Source organism: Oncorhynchus kisutch, linkage group LG19, assembly GCF_002021735.2.
Source record: "Oncorhynchus kisutch isolate 150728-3 linkage group LG19, Okis_V2, whole genome shotgun sequence".
Lineage (NCBI taxonomy): Eukaryota > Metazoa > Chordata > Actinopteri > Salmoniformes > Salmonidae > Oncorhynchus > Oncorhynchus kisutch.
In genome coordinates this window covers 19,877,750-19,900,891 of record NC_034192.2, presented here as the reverse complement: position 1 = coordinate 19,900,891, position 23,142 = coordinate 19,877,750, and the positions used below count along the sequence as shown (strand labels likewise).

The window sequence follows — 23,142 nt, the reverse complement described above, 5'->3', positions numbered from 1 at the left end:
GAAAAGCCAACTGACTTTACTCCTGAGGTGCTGACCTGTTGCACCCTTGACAACCACTGTGATTATTATTATTTGACCCTGCTGGTCATCTATGAACATTTGAACATCTTGGCCATGTTCTGTTATAATCTCCACCCGGCACAGCCAGAAGAGGACTGGCCACCCCTCATCGCCTGGATCCTCACTAGGTTTCTTCCTCGGTTCTGGCCTTTCTAGGGAGTTTTTGCTAGCCACCGTGCTTCTACACCTGCATTGCTTGCTGTTTGGGGTTTTAGGCTGGGTTTCTGTACAGCACTTTGAGATATCAGCTGATGTATAAATATAATTTGAATCATCGACAACGATGAGACAGCCTAAAGGGGAGAGGTCAGAGACCTGGAAGTGTGGTGTCAGGACAACAACCTCTCCCTCAATGTGTGCAAGACAAAGGAGATGATTGTGGACTACAGAAAAAGGAGGGCCGAGCACATCCCCATTCTCATTGACGAGGCTGCAGTGAAGCAAGTTGAAAGCTTCAAGTTCCTTTGTGTCCACATTGCCAACAAACTATCATGGTCCAAGCACACCAAGACAGTCGTGAAGAGGGCATGACAAAACCTATTCCCCCTCAGGAGACTGAAAAGATCCTTAGATCCTCAAAACTCAAAAAGTTCTACAACTGCACCATTGACATTGAGATCATTCTGGCTGGTTGCATCACTGCCTGGTATGGCAACTGGTCGGCCTCCAACCACAAGGCACTACAGAGGGTAGTGTGTACGGCCCAGGACATCACTGGGGCCAAGCTTCCTGCCATCCAGGACCTCTATACCAGCCCTAGTAAACTGTTCATTCTGCTACCGCACGGCAAACAGTACCGGAGCGCCAAGTCTATGTCCAAGAAGCTTATACACAGTTTATACACAGCTTCTACCCCCAAGTCTACTGAACATCCAATCAAATGGCTACCCAGACTACTTGTATTGCCTACTTGCATTGCTCTTTAATTATTTGTTACTTTTATAAAATAAATGTGTAGGTATTTTTCTTAAAACGGCATTGTTGGTTAAGGGATTTTAAGCAAGCATTTCACTGTAAGGTCAACACCTGTTTTATTCGGCGCATGTGACAAATACAATTTGATTTGATATAGCCGTACATGGTTCTGATTTCTGGGTGTGTGCGTGCGCGTTCTTGCAAGTAGAAAAAAATGTTGACTCACCCTACTTGAAGAGAAACGCCAATGCCATCCTCCTCTCTTTCATGTTGACGAAACGGTCTATCATTGTCATACAGTACACGCTTTTATTTTTTGTTGTCCTAGGCTAACTGGCTAAAATGCTTGCTCGCTAGCCTAACTGCCATTCAGGGGCAACGTTAGCTAGTTAACATTAGCCTTATACATCTAGCTACACATTGAACTTCCATCCTCTCAGGCCATGGGCACAATTAATGGTTATGGTATGAATTAATGGTTGGATCAGAATCACCGTTATAATCATTGGCCAGTACAGAGAACTAAGTAAAATCTCCATCCAAGACTAATTTAAGAAAGGGACCATTTTAGCTAGCTAGCTAGCCACAACACAACGAGATGCAAGAATGAAAGTGTTTCTGTCAATGACGTATGCTCTCAATGGGATTTGATAGGAGTGACGCCAAATCCAAGCTGGCTTCCCTTTGCACTTTATTTTGGTGCGCCAGGACCCTTCACAGTTGAGCTCAACGCTATTTTATACTTTTTTTGTCAAGGGAGGCCAGATGCTCGCTGGCTTCCCTTGCCTTCAATGCTACAGGAAGCAACAATGTCATACTTGTTTGGACCAGACAGTATCAGATAGATGGTCTACACCTAGAGAGACAGGGGGGGCGCTGTTTCTTTTGCTCTGATGTTTTCTCCTGTGAGATACATTCAGCCTCTTACGAATTGAAGGAAAATGATGAAACACAGAGAGACGAAATATGAATTAATGAATGTTTTTTTATTGGTAAACTTTTGGGGGGAGCCTGGCTTCCCTTGGCATCCATGAATACAAGTCAGTGTGTGTAACAACTATTTGTCATTGAAAAGTGTTTTTCATGGTTGCAAAGGGACGCAAATGCCCCCACAATTCAAGAACGACCCGTGTGTCTATATGAGGCGTGTGTGTGTTACCTGGGTAAGGCCCTTCCGTCCAGATTGTGCTTCTTGAAGATGTCCACATACGGAGGGAGCTCCACATAGTGTATGAGCCAGTCCTCCACCTCCTCCACTGTCCAGTTGTACACTACACACACACACACACACACACACACACACACACACACACACACACACACACACACACATACACACACACACACACACACACACACACACACACACAGAAAGATGAATTGAGTAAGAGCACTGGCTGGTCTCTGGCTTTCTCCCAAATGGCACCCTGTTCCCCGTGGGCCCTGGTCAAAAGTAGTGCATTAAATAGAGAATAGAGTACCATTTGGGACGCAACCCTGTCTATCTGGGTCCTACTCTGTACTCTATCTGGTCTACTCTCTCTGTATCTACCGTGCTAATCTGCTCTAACACAAACAGCTGTCCCAATGCACTGCACACTCACTGACTGACACAAAACAGCCTATTGGAGGACTGGCTGTCCCAATGGACAAACAAGAAACACCTGGATTTATGACAGTGTGAATGATCTCAGGATTATTCTCCCTCCTCCACAATCCCATCTTAGTCCCTTCACCCCTCGCTCCCTCCCAGATACCCCCCCCCCCCTCCCTCATTCCCTCCGTACCGTCCGAGGCCCTCCATACGTTCCACATGTCCTCTACACTGATGAGAAGGTCTGCTCCATGGAAACTGTTGTGTTTCCCTTTGGGGTCATGGTACTTCAGATCCTCCCTCAGGAACTAACAGAGAGTGAGAATGTTTTAATTACATACCATAAATACATATTGCTACTGTATGAGGCACAGCGGTACAATAAAATGGGTATACTACGATACTACACTATAGTAGTAAACTGTAACAGTAATAAATATTATGAGGCTGGTGTTGCGGGTGCTGGGGTAAGCTATGTGTTTTGCCTAACATTGTGAACAACTGTTCATATCCTCAGCCACACAAGCAGACAAACAGAAACACACAGAAACACACACACACACGAGAAACACACAGACACACACACACACACAGAAACACACACACACACACACAAACACACAAGAAACACACAGGATTAAGACAGCTGTTCTGAGCACTGCCAGAGGGTTTGGAGGGACACACAAGGACAGGGAGGTTGGGGTCAGGGGGTGCTGGTTAGTTTGGGAGGGGGGGATCGCTAGTTACATTTCGTAATATTATTTTGGCTGATATTATATCAATAATTTGATTCCAACTGTCAATTAAATTTAAAAATGTAATCCTATAGCTTCTTCTCCATCTTCTTTTTAAATAGTGAGCCAACCTGTTTTGAGCACTTTTATTTCCATGACTGATCAAAACTCACTTCTCATGCTTTCTCTTGTCTTTCTCCTGGAGAAACTGAGTGTACAAAACATTAAGAACACCTTCCTAATATTGAGTTTCACCCCCTTTTGCCCTCAGAACAGCCTCAATTTGTCATGACATGGAGCACAAGGTGTCGAAAGCATTCCACAGGGATGCTGGCCTCAAAGCTTCCCATTGTTGTGTCAAGTTGGCTGGATGTCCTTTGGGTGGTGGACCATTTTTGATACACACAGGAAACTGTTGAGCGTGAAAAACCCAGAAGTGTTGCAGTTCTTGACACAAACTGGTGCGCCTGACACCTACTACCATACCCCGTTCAATGGTACTTAAATCCTTTGTCTTGCCCCCATTCACCCTCTGAATGGCACACATACACAATCCATGTCTCAATTGTCTCAAGGTTTAAAATCCTTCTTTAACCTGTTTCCTCCCCTTCATCTACACTGATTGAAGTGGATTTAACAAGTGCCATCAATAAGGGATCATAGCTTTCACCTGGATTCACCTGGTCAGTTTACGTCATGGAAAGAGCATGTGTTTTTAATGTTTTGTACACACAGCGTATAGTGAGCAATATGTTTGGAACATCAAATTGCAATAAAATCGCAGTATCAAATCACAATTCATATAGAATCATGAGAATCACAATACATCGGCACCTACGTATTGTTGATATATCGTATCGTGAGGCCCCTGGCAATTCCCTGCCCTAGTGCTGGATTACATCTCATATGGTGTCCAGGAAACTGACACCTCTTGAAAAAACAGCCTTGAGCTTCAATGTGGCCCTGACCTTCAGAGAGAGTACAGTGTGTGTGTGTGCATTGTTATGTGTGCATGTATCTCACCCCGTCTGTCTCGCTCATGTCCACGGTTCCATCCGCATCATCATCCATCAGTTTGTGTATGCTACGGATCGCCTCGAAACTCAGCAACGCATTCTCATCCTGGCACAGAATCACATCTATCATACACAGTTCTATGGAGAGAGGGAGAGAGTGGGGGCAGAAAGAGAGAGGGGGAAGAGTGGGGAAGAGAGAGAGAGAAAGTGAGAGAGGGAGGGAGAGAGGGGAGGGGGAGAAAGAATGAGAGAGAGAGAGAGACAGAGAGAGAGAGAGAGAGAGAGAGAGAGAGAGAGTGAGAAAGTTAGAGAAGCAGACAGTATCTGTTTACACTAGGCAAATTTCAACCTACCCATCAACACAGCCAACAAAGTGGCCTTCAGGGGAACTGACAGAGGGAGGAAATTACTATGCATTTAGAAGTATGTGTGTGTGCATGCGTGTGTGAATGTGTTGTGCACCCAATGCATGCGTGCGTGTAGTATTGGCCAAGTGAATGTGCAGGGCTACGGGGTTAGACCTCATGATCTAACTATAAAATAAACTGGTCTTAATAGACTAGGAACCACACACAGTCCCCATTGGGAAAATGACTACAGTGATGTGATACTTACAGTATACAGTGCATTCAGAAAGTATTCAGACCCCTTGACTTTTTCCACATTTTGTTACATTACAGCCTTATTTTAAAATTGATTCAATCGTTTTTTTCCCCCTAATCAAACTACACACAATACCCCATAATGACAAAGCAAAAACAGCGAAGCACCTTTGGCAGCGATAACAACCTCAAGTCTTCTTGGATATGACTCTACAAGCTTGGCACACCTGTATTTGGAAGTTTCTCGCATTCTTCTCTGCAGATCCCCTCAAGCTCTGTCAGGTTGGATGGGGAGTGTCACTGCACAGCTATTTTCAGGTCTCTCCAAAGATGTTAGATCGGGTTCAAGTTGGGCCACTCAAGGACAGTTAGAGACTTGTCCCAAAGCCACTCCTGCGCGTCTTGGCTGTATGCTTTGGATTGTTGTTCTGTTGGAAGGTGAACTTATGCCCCAGTCTGAGGTCCTGAGCGCTCTGGAGCAGGTTTTCATCAAGGATCTCTCTGTACTTTGCTCCTTTAATCTTTCCCTCCAACCTGACTAGTCTCCGAGTCCCTGCCGTTGAAAAACACCCCCACAGCATGATGCTGCCACCACCATGCTTCACCGTAGGGATGGTGCCAGGTTTCCTCCAGACACGACACTTGGCATTCAGGCCAAAGAGTTCAATCTTGGTTTCATCAGACCAGAGAATCTTGTTTTTCCTGGGCTGATAGTCTTTAGGTGCCTTTTGGCAAACTCCAAGCGGACTGTCATGTGCCTTTTACTGAGGAGTGGCTTCTGTCTGGCCACTCTGCCATAAAGGCCTGATTGTTGGAGTGCCGCAGAGATGGTTATCCTTCTGGAAGGTTCTCCCATTTCCACAGAGGAACTCTAGAGCTCTGTCAGAGTGACCATCGGGTTATTGGTCACCTCCCTGACCAAGGCCCTTCTACCCCGATTGCTAAATGTGGCGGGGCGGCCATCTCTAGGAAGAGTCATTAAGAATGGCAACTGTGTTCTTGGGGAACTTCCCCAGATCTGTGCCTCGACACAATCCTGTCTCGGAGCTCTACGGACAATTCCTTCAACCTCATGCCTTGGCTTTTGCTCTGACATGCACTGTCAACTGTGGAACCTTAGATAGACAGGTGTGTGCATTTCCAAATCATGTCCAATCAATCAATTTAGCACAGGTGGACTCCAATCAAGTTGTAAAAATATCTCAAGGATCTTGAAAACAGGATACACCTCAGCTCAATTTTGAGTCTAATAGGGGTCTGAATACTTATGTAAAAATCATTTGTTTTTATTTTTTTATAAATTTTCTACAATATCTAAAAACTTGTTTTTGAGTACTGTGTGTAGATTGCTGAGGATATTTTTTTAATAAATCAATTTTACCATAAGGCTGTAACATAACAAAATGTGGAAAAAGACAAAAGGTCTGAATACTTTCCGAATGCACCGTATGTGATGTGATGCTATGCGACACTATTCTATGCTAATTGATGCTAAAGAATGCTATCTAACCCTCCACTGGTGAACATTTGACAACCAATTCCAAGTGTCTGCCTTGGGACCAAAACGTTGTGGGTTCAATGTCCCTTACAGACAGGCCTGCTTTCATTGTACACAGCACACAAGTCTTTGTACGCTGCTGTGATTCTGACAACACTGATCACTTATTGAAGTCAGTTATTAAATCCACTTCAATCAGTGTAGATGAAGGGGAAGAGACAGGTTAAAGAAGGATTTTTAAGCCTTTGAGGCAATTGAAACATTGATTGTGCATATGTGCCATTCAGAGGGTAGATGGGCAAGACAAAATATTTAAGTAACTTTGAACGGGGTATGGTAATAGGTGCCAGGCGCACCGGTTTGTTGAATTTTTCACGCTCAATAGTTTCCCGTGTGTATCAAGAATGGTCCACCACCCAAAGGACATCCAGCCAACGTGATACAACTGTGGGAAGCAGTCAGCATGGGCCAGAATCACTGTGGAATGCTTTCGACACCTTGCAGAGTCCATGCCCCAACAAATTTAGTCTGTTCTGAGGGCAAAATGGGGGGAGTGGGAGTGCAACTCAATAGTAGGAAGGTGTCCTTAATGTTTTATACACTCAGTGTATGTTGTGGGGACGGCAGGTAGATTTCATCAACCTTGTTGTCAAGAGACTGGACATTGGCGAGTAGTATGCTAGGGATTGGAGCGCGATGTGCCCGTCTCCGGAGCCTGACCAGAAGACCGCTTCGTTTGCCCCTTTTACGGCGTTGTTGTTTAGGGTCGCCAGCTGGGATCCGATCCATTGTCCTGGGTGGAAGGCAAAACACAGGATCCGCTACGGGAGAGTCATATTCCTGGTTGTAATGATGGTGAGTTGACGTTGCTCTTATATTCAGTAGTTCCTCCCGACTGTATGTAATGAAACCTAAGATTACCTGGGGTACCAATGTAAGAAATAACACGTAGAAAAACTAAATCCTGCATAGTTTCCTAGGAACGCGAAGCGAGGCGGCCATCTCTGTCTGCGCCGGAAGAAACGTGTGTGTGAGCAAGAGAGATGTTGCTAACTGTCGGATTCTTTAACCTGCTTAGCTCATTGGACAGGTCAGAGTCCATGTTTGAAGTTGTTGAGTGGTATGGGGGTTTGGCAGTATGCTGTAGATGTAGGCCTATTTGTTCCAGAGTAGAGACACCCACAGTAGCTACTGTAACTGAAAACTGGCAGTGTCAGTTTAAGTGTCACACAAAATAAAGTATATTTGGGTACAAAAATAAAAGTTGTTTAAATTTGGTGAGTCCGCCCTGGCCTCGGACCAGGCTTGATTTCAATGTTCACAGACGTCTGGACCGACCTTCAGTTGGCCTAAACATAGATGACCATGTTTGGTTCAGATTTGGTCCGGTCCAAATCTGAACCTATCATAGACATCTAAGTTTCACAAGTTTGTACAGCACAGTAGAGTACAGCACAGTACAGTAAAGCAAAGGATAGTTGAGTACATTACAGTACAGTAGAGCACAGTAGAATATTCTATAGTAAAAACAAGAAGACTAATTCAGTAGAGTAGAATAGAGTTGTGTAACGTTAAGTACAGTACACTGTAGAGCACAGTAGGGTTGATTATACTGTGCTGAACTCTACTGTTCTGTACTGAACTATACTCCACTATATTCTACTGTTCTGTAATGTACTGTACTCTACTCTACTGAGCTCTACTGTGCTGTACTTTGATGTGCAAACTTGTGAAACATAGATGTCTATGATTGGTTCAGATTTGGTCTGGTCCGGACCAACCAAATGTGGTCTTGTTTGGGGGCAGAGCTCATTCAAATAATAGCCAGTGTAATACCCAAATATGCAATATGGATTTCCCCCTAATCCACGAAACACACACGTGGCACTGTACACTAGATGCAGAGAAAGAGGTGAGGAGTAGCATTCCTTTTGGAATAAAAAGAGAAAACAAGTGGATGTTAAGGAGAGGCCACAGTGCAATCCTTTCCAACTGAAGAGAGAGAGAGAGAGCATGAGAGGAAGGGAGAAGGACAGAGATGAGTTAAATGATTTTCCTAAATGAATTGTGCCTTCCCATAATTACACACACACTGTTCTCCCATTGTGTGTGTGTCAAGAGATCTGAGGAGTCTGACGGAGAACTGGAGCCATGAGGATTTATACAGCGTTCTGCATAGACAGGTCATATATCTCCCTCCCTCCCTCCCTCCAATTCAATGGGCTTTACTGTACTGGCATGGGAAACACATGTTAAGATTGCCAAAGCAAGTGAAGTAGATAATATACCAAAGTGAAATAAACAATAAAAATGAACATTAAACATTACAGTCACAGAAGTTCCAAAAGAATAAAGACATTACAAATGTCATATTATGTACAGATGAAGTCGGAAGTTTACATATACCTTAGCCAAACACATTTAAACTCAGTTTTTCACAATTCCTGACATTTAATCCTAGTAGAAATCCCCTGTTTTAGGTCAGTTAGGATCACCAATTTATTTTAAGAATGTGAAATGTCAGAATAATAGCAGAGAGAATTATTTATTTCAGCTTTCATTTCTTTCATCACATTCCAAGTGGGTCAGAAGTTTACTACATACACTGAATTCGTATTTGGTAGCATTGCCTTTAAATTGATTAACTTGGGTCAAATGTTTTGGGTAGCCTTCCACAAGCTTCCCACAATAAGTTGGGTGAATTTTGGCTCATTCCTCCTGACAGAGCTGGTGTAACTGAGTCAGGTTTGCAGGTCTCCTTGCTCGCACACGCTTTTTCATTTCTGCCCACATGTTTTCAATAGGATTGAGGTCAGGGCTTTGTGATGGCCACTTTAATACCTTGACTGTGGTCCTTATGCCATTGTGCACAACTTTGGAAGTATGCTTGAGGTCATTGTCCATTTGGAAGACCCATTTGCGACCAAGCTTTAACTTCCTGACTGATGTCTTGAGATGTTGCTTCAATATATCCACATACTTTTCCTCCCTGATGATGCCATCTATTTTGTGAAGTATCACCAGTCCCTCCTGCAGCAAAGCACCCCCACAATGATGCTGCCACCCACATGCTTCACAGTTGGGATGGTGTTCTTCGGCTTGCAAGCCCCCCCCCCCCTTTTCCTCCAAACATAACGATGGTCATTATGGCCAAACAGTTCTATTTTTGTTTCATCAGACCAGGAGACATTTCTCCAAAAAGTACGATCTTTGTCCTCATGTGCAGTTGCAAACTGTAGTCTGGCTTTTTTATGCCGGTTTTGGAGCAGTGGTTTCTTCCTTGCTGAGTGGCCTTTCAGGTTATGTCGATATAGGACTCGTTTTACTGTGGATATAGATACTTTGTACCTGTTTTCTCCAACATCTTCACAAGGTCCTTCGCTGTTGATCTGGGACCGATTTGCATGTTTTGCACCAAAGTACATTCATTTCTAGGAGACAGAACGCGCCTCCTTCCTGAGGGTTATGATGGCTGTGTGGTCCCATGGTGTTTATACTTGCCTACTATTGTTTGTACAGATGAACGTGGTACCTTCAGGCATTTGGAAATTGCTCCCAAGGATGAACCAGACTTGTGGAGGTCCACAATTTCTTTCTGAGGTCTTGGCTGATTTATTTCAATTTTCCCATGATGTCAAGCAAAGAGTTTGAAGGTAGACCTTGAAATACATTCACAGGTACACCTCAAATTGACTCAAATGATGTCAATTAGCCTATCTGAAGCTTCTAAAGCCATGACATCATGGTATTTTCCAAGCGGTTTAAAGGCATAGTCAAATTTGTGTATGTAAACTTCTGACCCACTGGAATTGTGATACAGTGAATTATAAGTGAAATAATCTGTTTGTAAACAATTGTTGGAAAAATGCCTTGTGTCATGCACAAAGTAGATGTCCTAACCAACTTACCAAAACTATAGTTTGTTAACAAGAAATTTGTGGAGTTGAAAAACGAGTTTTAATGACTCCAACCTAAGTGTATGTAAACTTCCGACTTCAACTGTATATATACAGTGTTGTAACGATGTCCAAAAGTACAAAAGAGAAAATATGTGTTTGTTCTTCACTGGTTGCCCTTTTCTTGTTGCAACAGGTCACAAATCTTGCTGCTGTGATGGCAAACCGTGGTATTTCATACAGTAGGTATAGGAGTTTATCAAAAATCAGGTTTGTTTTCGAATTCTTTGTGGGTCTGTGTAATCTGAGGGAAATATGTGTCTCTAATATAATATAATACATTGGGCAGGAGGTTAGAAAGTGCAGCTCAGTTTCCACCTCATTTTGTGGGCAGTGTGCACATAGCCTGCCTTCTCTTGAGAGACAGGTCTGCCTACTGCAGCCTTTCTCAATAGCAAGGCTATGCTCACTGAGTCTGTACATAGTCAAAGCTTTACTTAAGTTTGGGTCAGACACAGTGGCCAGGTATTCTGCCACTGTGTACTCTCTGTTTAGGGCCAAATAGAATTCTAGTTTGCTCTGTTTTTTTGTTGATTCTTTCAATGTGTCAAGTCATTTTCTTTTTTTTCTTGTGATTTGGTTGGGTCTAATTGTGTTGCTGTCTTGGGACTCTGTGGGGTCTGTTTGTGTTTGTGAACAGAGCCCCAGGACCAGCTTGCTTAGAGGACTCTTCTCCAGATTAATCTCTCTGTAGGTTATGGCTTTGATATGTAAGGTATGGGAATCTCTTCCTTTTAGGTTGTTGTACAATTTAACGGCTCTTTTCTGGATTTTGATAATTAGCGGGTATCGGCCTAATTCTGCTTTGCATGCATTATTTGGTGTTTTATGCTGATATACAGAGGATATTTTTGCAGAATTCTGCATGCAGTCTCAATTTGGTTTTTGTACCATCTTGTGAATTATTGGTTGGTGAGCGGACCCCAGACCTCACAACCATAAAAGGCAATGGGTTCTATCACTGATTTAAGTATTTTTAGCCAGATCCTAATTGGTATGTCGAATTTCATGTTCCTTTTGATGGCAGCAGCATACTACCCTGCATACCACTGCTGGCTTGCTTCTGAGGCCAGTAGGAGGTACTCTTTCCTCTGGTCTAAATAATATCCCAATTCCCCAGGGCAGTGATTGGGGACACTTCCCTGTGTAGGGTGCTGTCTTTTGGATGGGATGTTAAACGGGTGTCCTGACTCTCTGAGGTCATTAAAGATCCCATGGCACTTATTGTATGAGTAGGGGTGTTAACCCCGGTGTCCTGGCTAAATTCCCAATCTGGCCCTCAAAACCATCACGGTCACCTAATAATCCCCCGTTTATGATTGGCAGTGTGCACATAGCCTGCCTTCTCTTGAGAGACAGGTCTGCCTACTGCAGCCTTTCTCAATAGCAAGGCTATGCTCACTGAGTCTGTACATAGTCAAAGCTTTACTTAAGTTTGGGTCAGACACAGTGGCCAGGTATTCTGCCACTGTGTACTCTCTGTTTAGGGCCAAATAGAATTCTAGTTTGCTCTGTTTTTTTGTTGATTCTTTCAATGTGTCAAGTCATTTTCTTTTTTTTCTTGTGATTTGGTTGGGTCTAATTGTGTTGCTGTCTTGGGACTCTGTGGGGTCTGTTTGTGTTTGTGAACAGAGCCCCAGGACCAGCTTGCTTAGAGGACTCTTCTCCAGATTAATCTCTCTGTAGGTTATGGCTTTGATATGTAAGGTATGGGAATCTCTTCCTTTTAGGTTGTTGTACAATTTAACGGCTCTTTTCTGGATTTTGATAATTAGCGGGTATCGGCCTAATTCTGCTTTGCATGCATTATTTGGTGTTTTATGCTGATATACAGAGGATATTTTTGCAGAATTCTGCATGCAGTCGCAATTTGGTTTTTGTACCATCTTGTGAATTATTGGTTGGTGAGCGGACCCCAGACCTCACAACCATAAAAGGCAATGGGTTCTATCACTGATTTAAGTATTTTTAGCCAGATCCTAATTGGTATGTCGAATTTCATGTTCCTTTTGATGGCAGCAGCATACTACCCTGCATACCACTGCTGGCTTGCTTCTGAGGCCAGTAGGAGGTACTCTTTTCTCTGGTCTAAATAATATCCCAATTCCCCAGGGCAGTGATTGGGGACACTTCCCTGTGTAGGGTGCTGTCTTTTGGATGGGATGTTAAACGGGTGTCCTGACTCTCTGAGGTCATTAAAGATCCCATGGCACTTATTGTATGAGTAGGGGTGTTAACCCCGGTGTCCTAGCTAAATTCCCAATCTGGCCCTCAAAACCATCACGGTCACCTAATAATCCCCCGTTTATGATTGGCTCATTCATGCCCCTCCTCTCCCCGGTAACTATTCCCCAGGTTGTTGCTGTAAATGACAATGTGTTCTCAGTCAACTTGCCTGGTAAAATAATGGATAAATATATATATATATTTTTTTTAAACATAGAAGGCCCTTCTTGCCTCGTTCACAGCTTTGTGGAAGTTACCTGTGGCGCTGATGTCTAGGCCAAGGTATGCATTGTTTTTTGTGTGCTCTAGGGCAACGGTATCTCAATGATATTTGTATTTGTGGTTCAGGCGACTGGACCTTTTTTGGAACACCATTATTTTGGTCTTACTGAGATTTACTGTCAGGGCCCAGGTCTGGCAGAATCTGTGCAGAAGATCTAGGTTCTGTTGTAGGCCCTCCTTGGTTGGTGACAAAAGCACCAGATCATCAGCAAACAGTAGACATTTGACTTCAGATTCTCTCTCTCACACAGTGCATGCTGGGAGTTTTTTGGAGTTTGAGTGTTTGGTTTGGAGGGCTCTGTCCTAAGTTATTTTCTTGATTCTCTCCTTGGTCTTTCTTACAATTCTTCTTTTCTATGGTGGAAGGTTAATGCACTGTATGTTTTATCGGTACTCACTGTTTTTTTTACAGTAACACACTGTAAAGGGAATAGGGTACTGGGCTCAGGTTAATTAAAAGTAGTGCACTGTAAAGGGAATAGGGAACTGGGCTCTCTGGAGTCTATTTCAGTCCCACAGAACTTCCTGTAGCAGCGTCACCACATGTCAGAAACCAGGAAACTGTGGGGGTGAGAAACACAGAGCCTCCCACACTATCTCTCCAGCGTCGCTAGATACACGCACGCCAGACCCACGCACACACACGGCACACACACACACACACACACACACACAGTGCACTGTAAAGGGATAGGGTACTGTGCTCAGGTTAAACGTTGTGCACTGTAAAGGGAATAGGGTACTGGCATATGGTTAAAAGTTGTCCACTGTAACGGGAATAGGGTAGTGGGCTCTGGTTAAACGTAGTGCACTGTAAAGGGAATAGGGTACTGGGCTCTGGTTAAAAGTAGTGCACTGTAAAGGGAATAAGGTACTGGGCTCTGGTTAATTAAAAGTAGTGCACTGTAAGGGAATAGGGTACTGGGCTCTGGTTAAAAGTAGTACACTGTAAAGGGAATAAGGTACTGGGCTCTGGTTAAAAGTAGTGCACTGTAAAGGGAATAGGGTACTGGGCTCAGGTTAATTAAAAGTAGTGCACTGTAAAGGGAATAGGGTACTGGGCTCAGGTTAATTAAAAGTAGTGCACTGTAAAGGAACAGGGTACTGGGCTCTGGTTAAAATTAGTGCACCGCAAAGGGAATAGGGTACTGGGCTCAGGTTAAACGTAGTGCACTGTAAAGGGAATAGGGTACTGGGCTCAGGATAAAAGTACTGCACTGTAAAGGGAATAGGGTACTGGGCTCTGGTTAAAAGTAGGGCACTGTAAAGGGAATAGGGTACTGGGCTCTGGTTTAAAGTAGTGCACTGTGGAAATAGGGCCCTGGGCTCTGGTTAAAAGTAGTGCACTGTAAAGGGAATAGGGTACTGGGCTCTGGTTAAATGTAGTACACTGTAAAGGGAATAGGGTACTGGGCTCAGGTTAAACGTAGTGCACTGCAAAGGGAATAGGGTACTGGGCTCTTTTTAAATGTAGTACACTGTAAAGGGAATAGGGTACTGGGCTCTGGATAAAAGTACTGCACTGTAAAGGGAATAGGGTACTGGGCTCTGGTTAAAAGTAGGGCACTGTAAAGGGAATAGGGTACTGGGCTCTGGTTTAAAGTAGTGCACTGTGGGAATAGGGCCCTGGGCTCTGGTTAAAAGTAGTGCACTGTAAAAGGAATAGGGTACTGGGCTCAGGTTAAAAGTAGTGAACTGTAAAAGGAATATGGTACTGTGCTCAGGTTAAACGTAGTACACTGTAAAGGGAATATGGTACTGGGCTCTGGTTAAACGTAGTGCACTGTAAAGGGAATAGGGTACTGGGCTCTGGTTAAACGTAGTGCACTGTAAAGGGAATAGGGTACTGGGCTCTGTGCTCTGGTTAAAAGTAATGCACTGTAAAGGGAATAGGATACTGGGCTCAGGTTAAAAGTAGTGTACTGTAAAGGGAATAGGGTACTGGGCTCTGGTTAAAAGTAGTGCACTGTAAAGGGAATAGGGTACTGTGCTAAGGTTAAACGTTGTGCACTGTAAAGGGAATAGGGTAGTGGGCTCTGGTTAAAAGCAGTGCACTGTAAAGGGAATAGGGTACTGGGCTCTGGTTAAAAGTAATGCACTGTGAAGGGAATAGGGTACTGGGCTCAGGTTAATTAAAAGTAGTGTACTGTAAAGGGAATAGGGAACTGGGCTCTCTGGAGTCTATTTCAGTCCCACAGAACTTCCTGTAGCAGCGTCACCACATGTCAGAAACCAGGAAACTGTGGGGGTGAGAAACACAGAGCCTCCCACACTATCTCTCCAGCGTCGCTAGATACACGCACGCCAGACCCACGCACACACACGGCGCACACACACACACACACAGTGCACTGTAAGGGAATAGGGTACTGGGCTCTGGTTAAAAGTAGTACACTGTAAAGGGAATAAGGTACTGGGCTCTGGTTAAAAGTAGTGCACTGTAAAGGGAATAGGGTACTGGGCTCAGGTTAATTAAAAGTAGTGCACTGTAAAGGGAATAGGGTACTGGGCTCAGGTTAATTAAAAGTAGTGCACTGTAAAGGAACAGGGTACTGGGCTCTGGTTAAAATTAGTGCACCGTAAAGGGAATAGGGTACTGGGCTCAGGTTAAACGTAGTGCACTGTAAAGGGAATAGGGTACTGGGCTCAGGATAAAAGTACTGCACTGTAAAGGGAATAGGGTACTGGGCTCTGGTTAAAAGTAGGGCACTGTAAAGGGAATAGGGTACTGGGCTCTGGTTTAAAGTAGTGCACTATGGAAATAGGGCCCTGGGCTCTGGTTAAAAGTAGTGCACTGTAAAGGGAATAGGGTACTGGGCTCTGGTTAAATGTAGTACACTGTAAAGGGAATAGGGTACTGGGCTCAGGTTAAACGTAGTGCACTGTAAAGGGAATAGGATACTGGGCTCAGGATAAAAGTACTGCACGGTAAAGGGAATAGGGTACTGGGCTCTGGTTAAAAGTAGGGCACTGTAAAGGGAATAGGGTACTGGGCTCTGGTTTAAAGTATTGCACTGTGGGAATAGGGCCCTGGGCTCTGGTTAAAAGTAGTGCACTGTAAAGGAAATAGGGTACTGGGCTCTGGTTAAATGTAGTGCACTGTAAAGGGAATAGGGTACTGGGCTCAGGTTAAAAGTAGTGAACTGTAAAAGGAATATGGTACTGTGCTCAGGTTAAACGTAGTACACTGTAAAGGGAATATATGCTACCTGACAACTTTATGGTTTTCACTTTTTAATTACCGTTCATATATTTATTTATTTTTTCCTCAACTTTTTCACTCCGGACGCTTTATCTGGACACGATTCGTCAGGACCTCCAACAGCCGAAGCTAAGTAGTAACATTAACATGATGCCTTCTAATTGCAGCCGCTGTACTCGCCTTACGGCGAGGATAGCTGTGCTGCAAGCCCAGCTTCAGACGCAATCGTTAGGCAAGGGTAATTTCAGTGTAGGAAAGGATGAAACAGCGTCTGTGGCACCAGTAAGTACAGATAGTAGTGTAAATCCCCTGGCACAGTCCCCGCAGCCGGACAACTTTCTCACGGTTTCTGGAAGGAAATGCTGTAGGAACGCTCAACCGGTGTCGCTCATTCAGCCGACAGAAACTTTCAACCGGTTTTCCCCATTAAGCAGCGGGTCGGAGTCAGAGGCCGATTCTTCTCTGGTCTCTACTCCTCCCGTTACGGGGTCTGAGACGCCGAAGCTTCCCACCATTAGCTCTGACAAATTGAAAACTCTAGTCATTGGCGACTCCATTACCCGCAGTATTAGACTTAAAGCGAATCATCCAGCGATCATACACTGTTTACCCGGGGGCAGGGCTACCGACGTTAAGGCTAATCTGAAGATGGTGCTGGCTAAAGCTAAAACTGGCGAGTGTAGAGAGTATAGAGATATTGTTATCCACGTCGGCACCAACGATGTTAGGATGAAACAGTCAGAAATCACCAAGCGCAACATAGCTTCTGTGTGCATATCAGCTAGAAAGATGTGTCGGCATCGAGTAATTGTCTCTGGCCCCCTCCCAGTTAGGGGGAGTGATGAGCTCTACAGCAGAGTCTCACAACTCAATCGCTGGTTGAAAACTGTTTTCTGCCCCTCCCAAAAGTTAGAATTTGTAGATAATTGGCCCTCTTTCTGGGACTCACCCACAAACAGGACCAAGCCTGACCTGCTGAGGAGTGACGGACTCCATCCTAGCTGGAGGGGTGCTCTCATCTTATCTACCAACATAGACAGGGCTCTAACTCCTCTAGCTCCACAATGAAATAGGGTGCAGGCCAGGCAGCAGGCTGTTAGCCAGCCTGCCAGCATAGTGGAGTCTGCCACTAGCACAGTCAGTGTAGTCAGCTCAGCTATCACCATTGAGACCGTGTCTGTGCCTCGACCTAGGTTGGGCAAAACTAAACATGGCGGTGTTCGCCTTAGCAATCTCACTAGGATAAAGACCACCTCCATTCCTGTCATTACTGAAAGAGATCATGATACCTCACATCTCAAAATAGGGCTACTTAATGTTAGATCCCTTACTTCAAAGGCAATTATAGTCAATGAACTAATCACTGATCATAATCTTGATGTGATTGGCCTGACTGAAACATGGCTTAAGCCTGATGAATTTACTGTTTTAAATGAGGCCTCACCTCCTGGCTACACTAGTGACCATATCCCCCGTGCATCCCGCAAAGGCGGAGGTGTTGCTAACATTTACGATAGCAAATTTCAATTTACAAAAATAAAATGACATTTTCGTCTTTTGAGCTTCTAGTCATGAAATCTATGCAGCCTACTCAATCACTTTTTATAGCTACTGTTTACAGGCCTCCTGGGCCATATACAGCGTTTCTCACTGAGTTCCCTGAATTCCTATCGGACCTTGTAGTCATAGCAGATAATATTCTAATCTTTGGTGACTTTAATATTCACATGGAAAAGTCCACAGACCCACTCCAAAAGGCTTTCGGAGCCATCATCGACTCAGTGGGTTTTGTCCAACATGTCTCTGGACCCACTCACTGTCACAGTCATACGCTGGACCTAGTTTTGTCCCATGGAATAAATGTGGTGGATCTTAATGTTTTTCCTCATAATCTTGGACTATCGGACCACCATTTTATTACGTTTGCAATTGCAACAAATAATCTGCTTAGACCCCAACCAAGGAACATCAAAAGTCGTGCTATAAATTCACAGACAACACAAAGATTCCTTGATGCCCTTCCAGACTCCCTCTGCCTACCCAAGGACGCCAGAGGACAAAAATCAGTTAACCACCTAACTGAGGATCTCAATTTAACCTTGCGCAATACCGTAGATGCAGTTGCACCCCTAAAAACTAAAAAAATGTCTCATAAGAAACTAGCTCCCTGGTACACAGAAAATACCCGAGCTCTGAAGCAAGCTTCCAGAAAATTGGAACGGAAATGGCGCCACACCAAACTGGAAGGCTTCCGACTAGCTTGGAAGGACGGTACCGTGCAGTACCGTAGAGCCCTTACTGCTGCTCGATCATCCTATTTTTCTAACTTAATTGAGGAAAATAAAAACAACCCGAAATTCCTTTTTAATACTGTCGCAAAGCTAACTAAAAAGCAGCATTCCCCAAGAGAGGATGACTTTCACTTTAGCAGTGATAAATTCATGAACTTCTTTGAGGAAAGGATTATGATTATTAGAAAGCAAATTACGGACTCCTCTTTAAACCTGCGTATTCCTCCAAACCTCAGTTGTCCTGAGTCTGCACAACTCTGCCAGGACCTAGGATCAAGAGAGACGCTCAAGTGTTTTAGTACTAAGTATCTCTTGACACAATGATGAAAATAATCACGGCCTCTAAACCTTCAAGCTGCATACTGGACCCTATTCCAACTAAACTACTGAAAGAGCTGCTTCCTGTGCTTGGCCCTCCTATGTTGAACATAATAAACGGCTCTCTATCCACTGGATGTGTACCAAACTCACTAAAAGTGGCAGTAATAAAGCCTCTCTTGAAAAAGCCAAACCTTAACCCAGAAAATATAAAAAACTATCGGCCTATATCGAATCTTCCATTCCTCTCAAAAATTTTAGAGAAGGCTGTTGCGCAGCAACTCACTGCCTTCCTGAAGACAAACAATGTATACGAAATGCTTCAGTCTGGTTTTAGACCCCATCATAGCACTGAGACGGCACTTGTGAAGGTGGTAAATGACATTTTAATGGCATCGGACCGAGGCTCTGCATCTGTCCTCGTGCTCCTAGACCTTAGTGCTGCTTTTGATACCATCAATCACCACATTCTTTTGGAGAGATTGGAAACCCAAATTGGTCTACACGGACATGTTCTGGCCTGGTTTAGATCTTATCTGTCGGAAAGATATCAGTTTGTCTCTGTGAATGGTTTGTCCTCTTACAAATCAACTGTAAATTTCAATGTTCCTCAAGGTTCCGTTTTAGGACCACTATTGTTTTCACTATATATTTGACCTCTTGGGGATGTTATTCGAAAACATAATGTAAACTTTCACTGCTATGCGGATGACACACAGCTGTACATTTCAATGAAACATGGTGAAGCCCCAAAATTGCCCTCGCTAGAAGCATGTGTTTCAGACATAAGGAAGTGGATGGCTGCAAACTTTCTACTATTAAACTCGGACAAAACAGAGATGCTTGTTCTAGGTCCCAAGAAACAAAGAGATCTTCTGTTGAATCTGACAATTAATCTTAATGGTTGTACAGTCGTCTCAAATAAAACTGTGAAGGACCTCGGCGTTACTCTGGACCCTGATCTCTCTTTTGAAGAACATATCAAGACCATTTCGAGGACAGCTTTTTTCCATCTACGTAACATTGCAAAAATCTGAAACTTTCTGTCCAAAAATGATGCAGAAAAATTAATCCATGCTTTTGTCACTTCTAAGTTAGACTACTGCAATGCTCTATTTTCTGGCTACCCGGATAAAGCACTAAATAAACTTCAGTTAGTGCTAAATACGGCTGCTAGAATCCTGACTAGAACCAAAAAAATTGATCATATTACTCCAGTGCTAGCCTCTCTACACTGGCTTCCTGTCAAAGCAAGGGCTGATTTCAAGGTTTTACTGCTAACCTACAAAGCATTACATGGGCTTGCTCCTACCTATCTCTCTGATTTGGTCCTGCCGTACATACCTACACGTACGCTACAGTCACAAGACGCAGGCCTCCTAATTGTCCCTAGAATTTCTAAGCAAACAGCTGGAGGCAGGGCTTTCTCCTATAGAGCTCCATTTTTATGGAACGGTCTGCCTACCCATGTCAGAGACGCAAACTCGGTCTCAACCTTTAAGTCTTTACTGAAGACTCATCTCTTCAGTGGGTCATATGATTGAGTGTAGTCTGGCCCAGGAGTGGGAAGGTGAACGGAAAGGCTCTGGAGCAACGAACCGCCCTTGCTGTCTCTGCCTGGCCGGTTCCCCTCTTTCCACTGGGATTCTCTGTCTCTAACCCTATTACAGGGGCTGAGTCACTGGCTTGCTGGGGCTCTCTCATGCCGTCCCTGGAGGGGGTGCGTCACCTGAGTGGGTTGATTCACTGTTGTGGTCATCCTGTCTGGGTTGGCGCCCCCCCCTTGGGTTGTGCCGTGGCGGAGATCTTTGTGGGCTATACTCAGCCTTGTCTCAGGATGGTAAGTTGGTGGTTGAAGATATCCCTCTAGTGGTGTGGGGGCTGTGCTTTGGCAAAGTGGGTGGGGTTATATCCTTCCTGTTTGGCCCTGTCCGGGGGTGTCCTCGGATGGGGCCACAGTGTCTCCTGACCCCTCCTGTCTCAGCCTCCAGTATTTATGCTGCAGTAGTTTATGTGTCGGGGGGCTGGGGTCAGTTTGTTATATCTGGAGTACTTCTCCTGTCCTATTCGGTGTCCTGTGTGAATCTAAGTGTGCGTTCTCTAATTCTCTCCTTCTCTCTTTCTTTCTCTCTCTCGGAGGACCTGAGCCCTAGGACCATGCCCCAGGACTACCTGACATGATGACTCCTTGCTGTCCCCAGTCCACCTGACCATGCTGCTGCTCCAGTTTCAACTTCCACCGGAGTGTGCTGCTGCTCCAGTTTCAACTGTTCTGCCTTATTATTATTCGACCATGCTGGTCATTTATGAACATTTGAACATCTTGGCCATGTTCTGTTATAATCTCCACCCGGCACAGCCAGAAGAGGACTGGCCACCCCACATAGCCTGGTTCCTCTCTAGGTTTCTTCCTAGGTATTGGCCTTTCTAGGGAGTTTTTCCTAGCCACCGTGCTTCTACACCTGCATTGCTTGCTGTTTGGGGTTTTAGGCTGGGTTTCTGTACAGCACTTTGAGATATCAGCTGATGTACGAAGGGCTATATAAATAAATTGGATTTGATTTGATTTGATATGGTACTGGGCTCTGGTTAAACGTAGTGCACTGTAAAGGGAATAGGGTACTGGGCTCTGGTTAAACGTAGTACACTGTAAAGGGAATATGGTACTGGGCTCTGGTTAAACGTAGTGCACTGTAAAGGGAATAGGATACTGGGCTCTGGTTAATTAAAAGTAGTGCACTGTAAAGGGAATAGGGTACTGGGCTCAGGATAAAATGAGTGCACTGTAAAGGTAATATGGTACTGGGTTCTGGTTAAAAGTAGTGCACTGTAAAGGGAATAGGGTACTGTGCTAAGGTTAAACGTTGTGCACTGTAAAGGGAATAGGGTAGTGGGCTCTGGTTAAAAGCAGTGCACTGTAAAGGGAATAGGGTACTGGGCTCTGGTTAAAAGTAATGCACTGTGAAGGGAATAGGGTACTGGGCTCAGGTTAATTAAAAGTAGTGTACTGTAAAGGGAATAGGGTACTGGGCTCTGTTTAAACGTAACGCACTGTAAAGGGAATAGGGTACTGGGCTCAGGTTAATTAAAAGTAGTGCACTGTAAAGGGAATAGGGTACTGGGCTCTCTGGAGTCTATTTCAGTCCCACAGAACTTCCTGTAGCAGTGTCACCACATGTCAGAAACCAGGAAACTGTGGGGGTGAGAAACACAGAGCCTCCCACACTATCTCTCCAGCGTCGCTAGATACACGCACGCCAGACCCACGCACACACACGGCACACACACACAGTGCACTGTAAAGGGAATAGGGTACTGTGCTCAGGTTAAACGTTGTGCACTGTAAAGGGAATAGGGTACTGGCATATGGTTAAAAGTTGTCCACTGTAACGGGAATAGGGTAGTGGGCTCTGGTTATAAACGTAGTGCACTGTAAAGGGAATTAGGATACTGGGCTCTGGTTAAAAGTAATGCACTGTGAAGGGAATAGGGTACTGGGCTCAGGATAAAATGAGTGCACTGTAAAGGTAATATGGTACCGGGTTCTGGTTAAAAGTAGTGCACTGTAAAGGGAATAGGGTACTGTGCTAAGGTTAAACGTTGTGCACTGTAAAGGGAATAGGGTAGTGGGCTCTGGTTAAAAGCAGTGCACTGTAAACGGAATAGGGTACTGAGCTCTGGTTAAAAGTAATGCACTGTGAAGGGAATAGGGTACTGGGCTCAGGTTAATTAAAAGTAGTGTACTGTAAAGGGAATAGGGTACTGGGCTCTGTTTAAACGTAACGCACTGTAAAGGGAATAGGGTACTGGGCTCAGGTTAATTAAAAGTAGTGCACTGTAAAGGGAATAGGGTACTGGGCTCTCTGGAGTCTATTTCAGTCCCACAGAACTTCCTGTAGCAGTGTCACCACATGTCAGAAACCAGGAAACTGTGGGGGTGAGAAACACAGAGCCTCCCACACTATCTCTCCAGCGTCGCTAGATACACGCACGCCAGACCCACGCACACACACACACACACACACACACACAGTGCACTGTAAAGGGAATAGGGTACTGTGCTCAGGTTAAACGTTGTGCACTGTAAAGGGAATAGGGTACTGGCATATGGTTAAAAGTTGTCCACTGTAATGGGAATAGGGTAGTGGGCTCTGGTTATAAACACAGTGCACTGTAAAGGGAATAGGGTACTGGGCTCTGGTTAAAAGTAGTGCACTGTAAAGGGAATAAGGTACTGGGCTCTGGTTAATTAAATGTAGTGCACTGTAAGGGAATAGGGTACTGGGCTCTGGTTAAAAGTAGTACACTGTAAAGGGAATAAGGTAGTGGGCTCTGGTTAAAAGTAGTGCACTGTAAAGGGAATAGGGTACTGGGCTCAGGTTAATTAAAAGTAGTGCACTGTAAAGGGAATAGGGTACTGGGCTCAGGTTAATTAAAAGTAGTGCACT

At 44.4% G+C, this 23,142-nt stretch overlaps 1 protein-coding gene across 4 annotated transcripts in view; it reads right to left on the bottom strand.

The window, feature by feature from the left end:
* LOC109864423 (stromal interaction molecule 1) overlaps positions 1–23,142 on the bottom strand; it is a 199,995-nt gene that overhangs the window by 71,038 nt on the left and 105,815 nt on the right. For all 4 annotated transcript variants that reach the window (XM_020452204.2, XM_020452207.2, XM_031797671.1 and 1 more), the window contains exons 3-5: positions 4,327–4,457; positions 2,763–2,877; positions 2,135–2,246 (exon numbers count right to left, since the gene is read on the bottom strand). In XM_020452204.2, the coding sequence (XP_020307793.1) occupies positions 2,135–2,246; positions 2,763–2,877; positions 4,327–4,457 (358 nt within the window). The remainder of the gene's footprint in view (positions 1–2,134; positions 2,247–2,762; positions 2,878–4,326; positions 4,458–23,142) is intronic.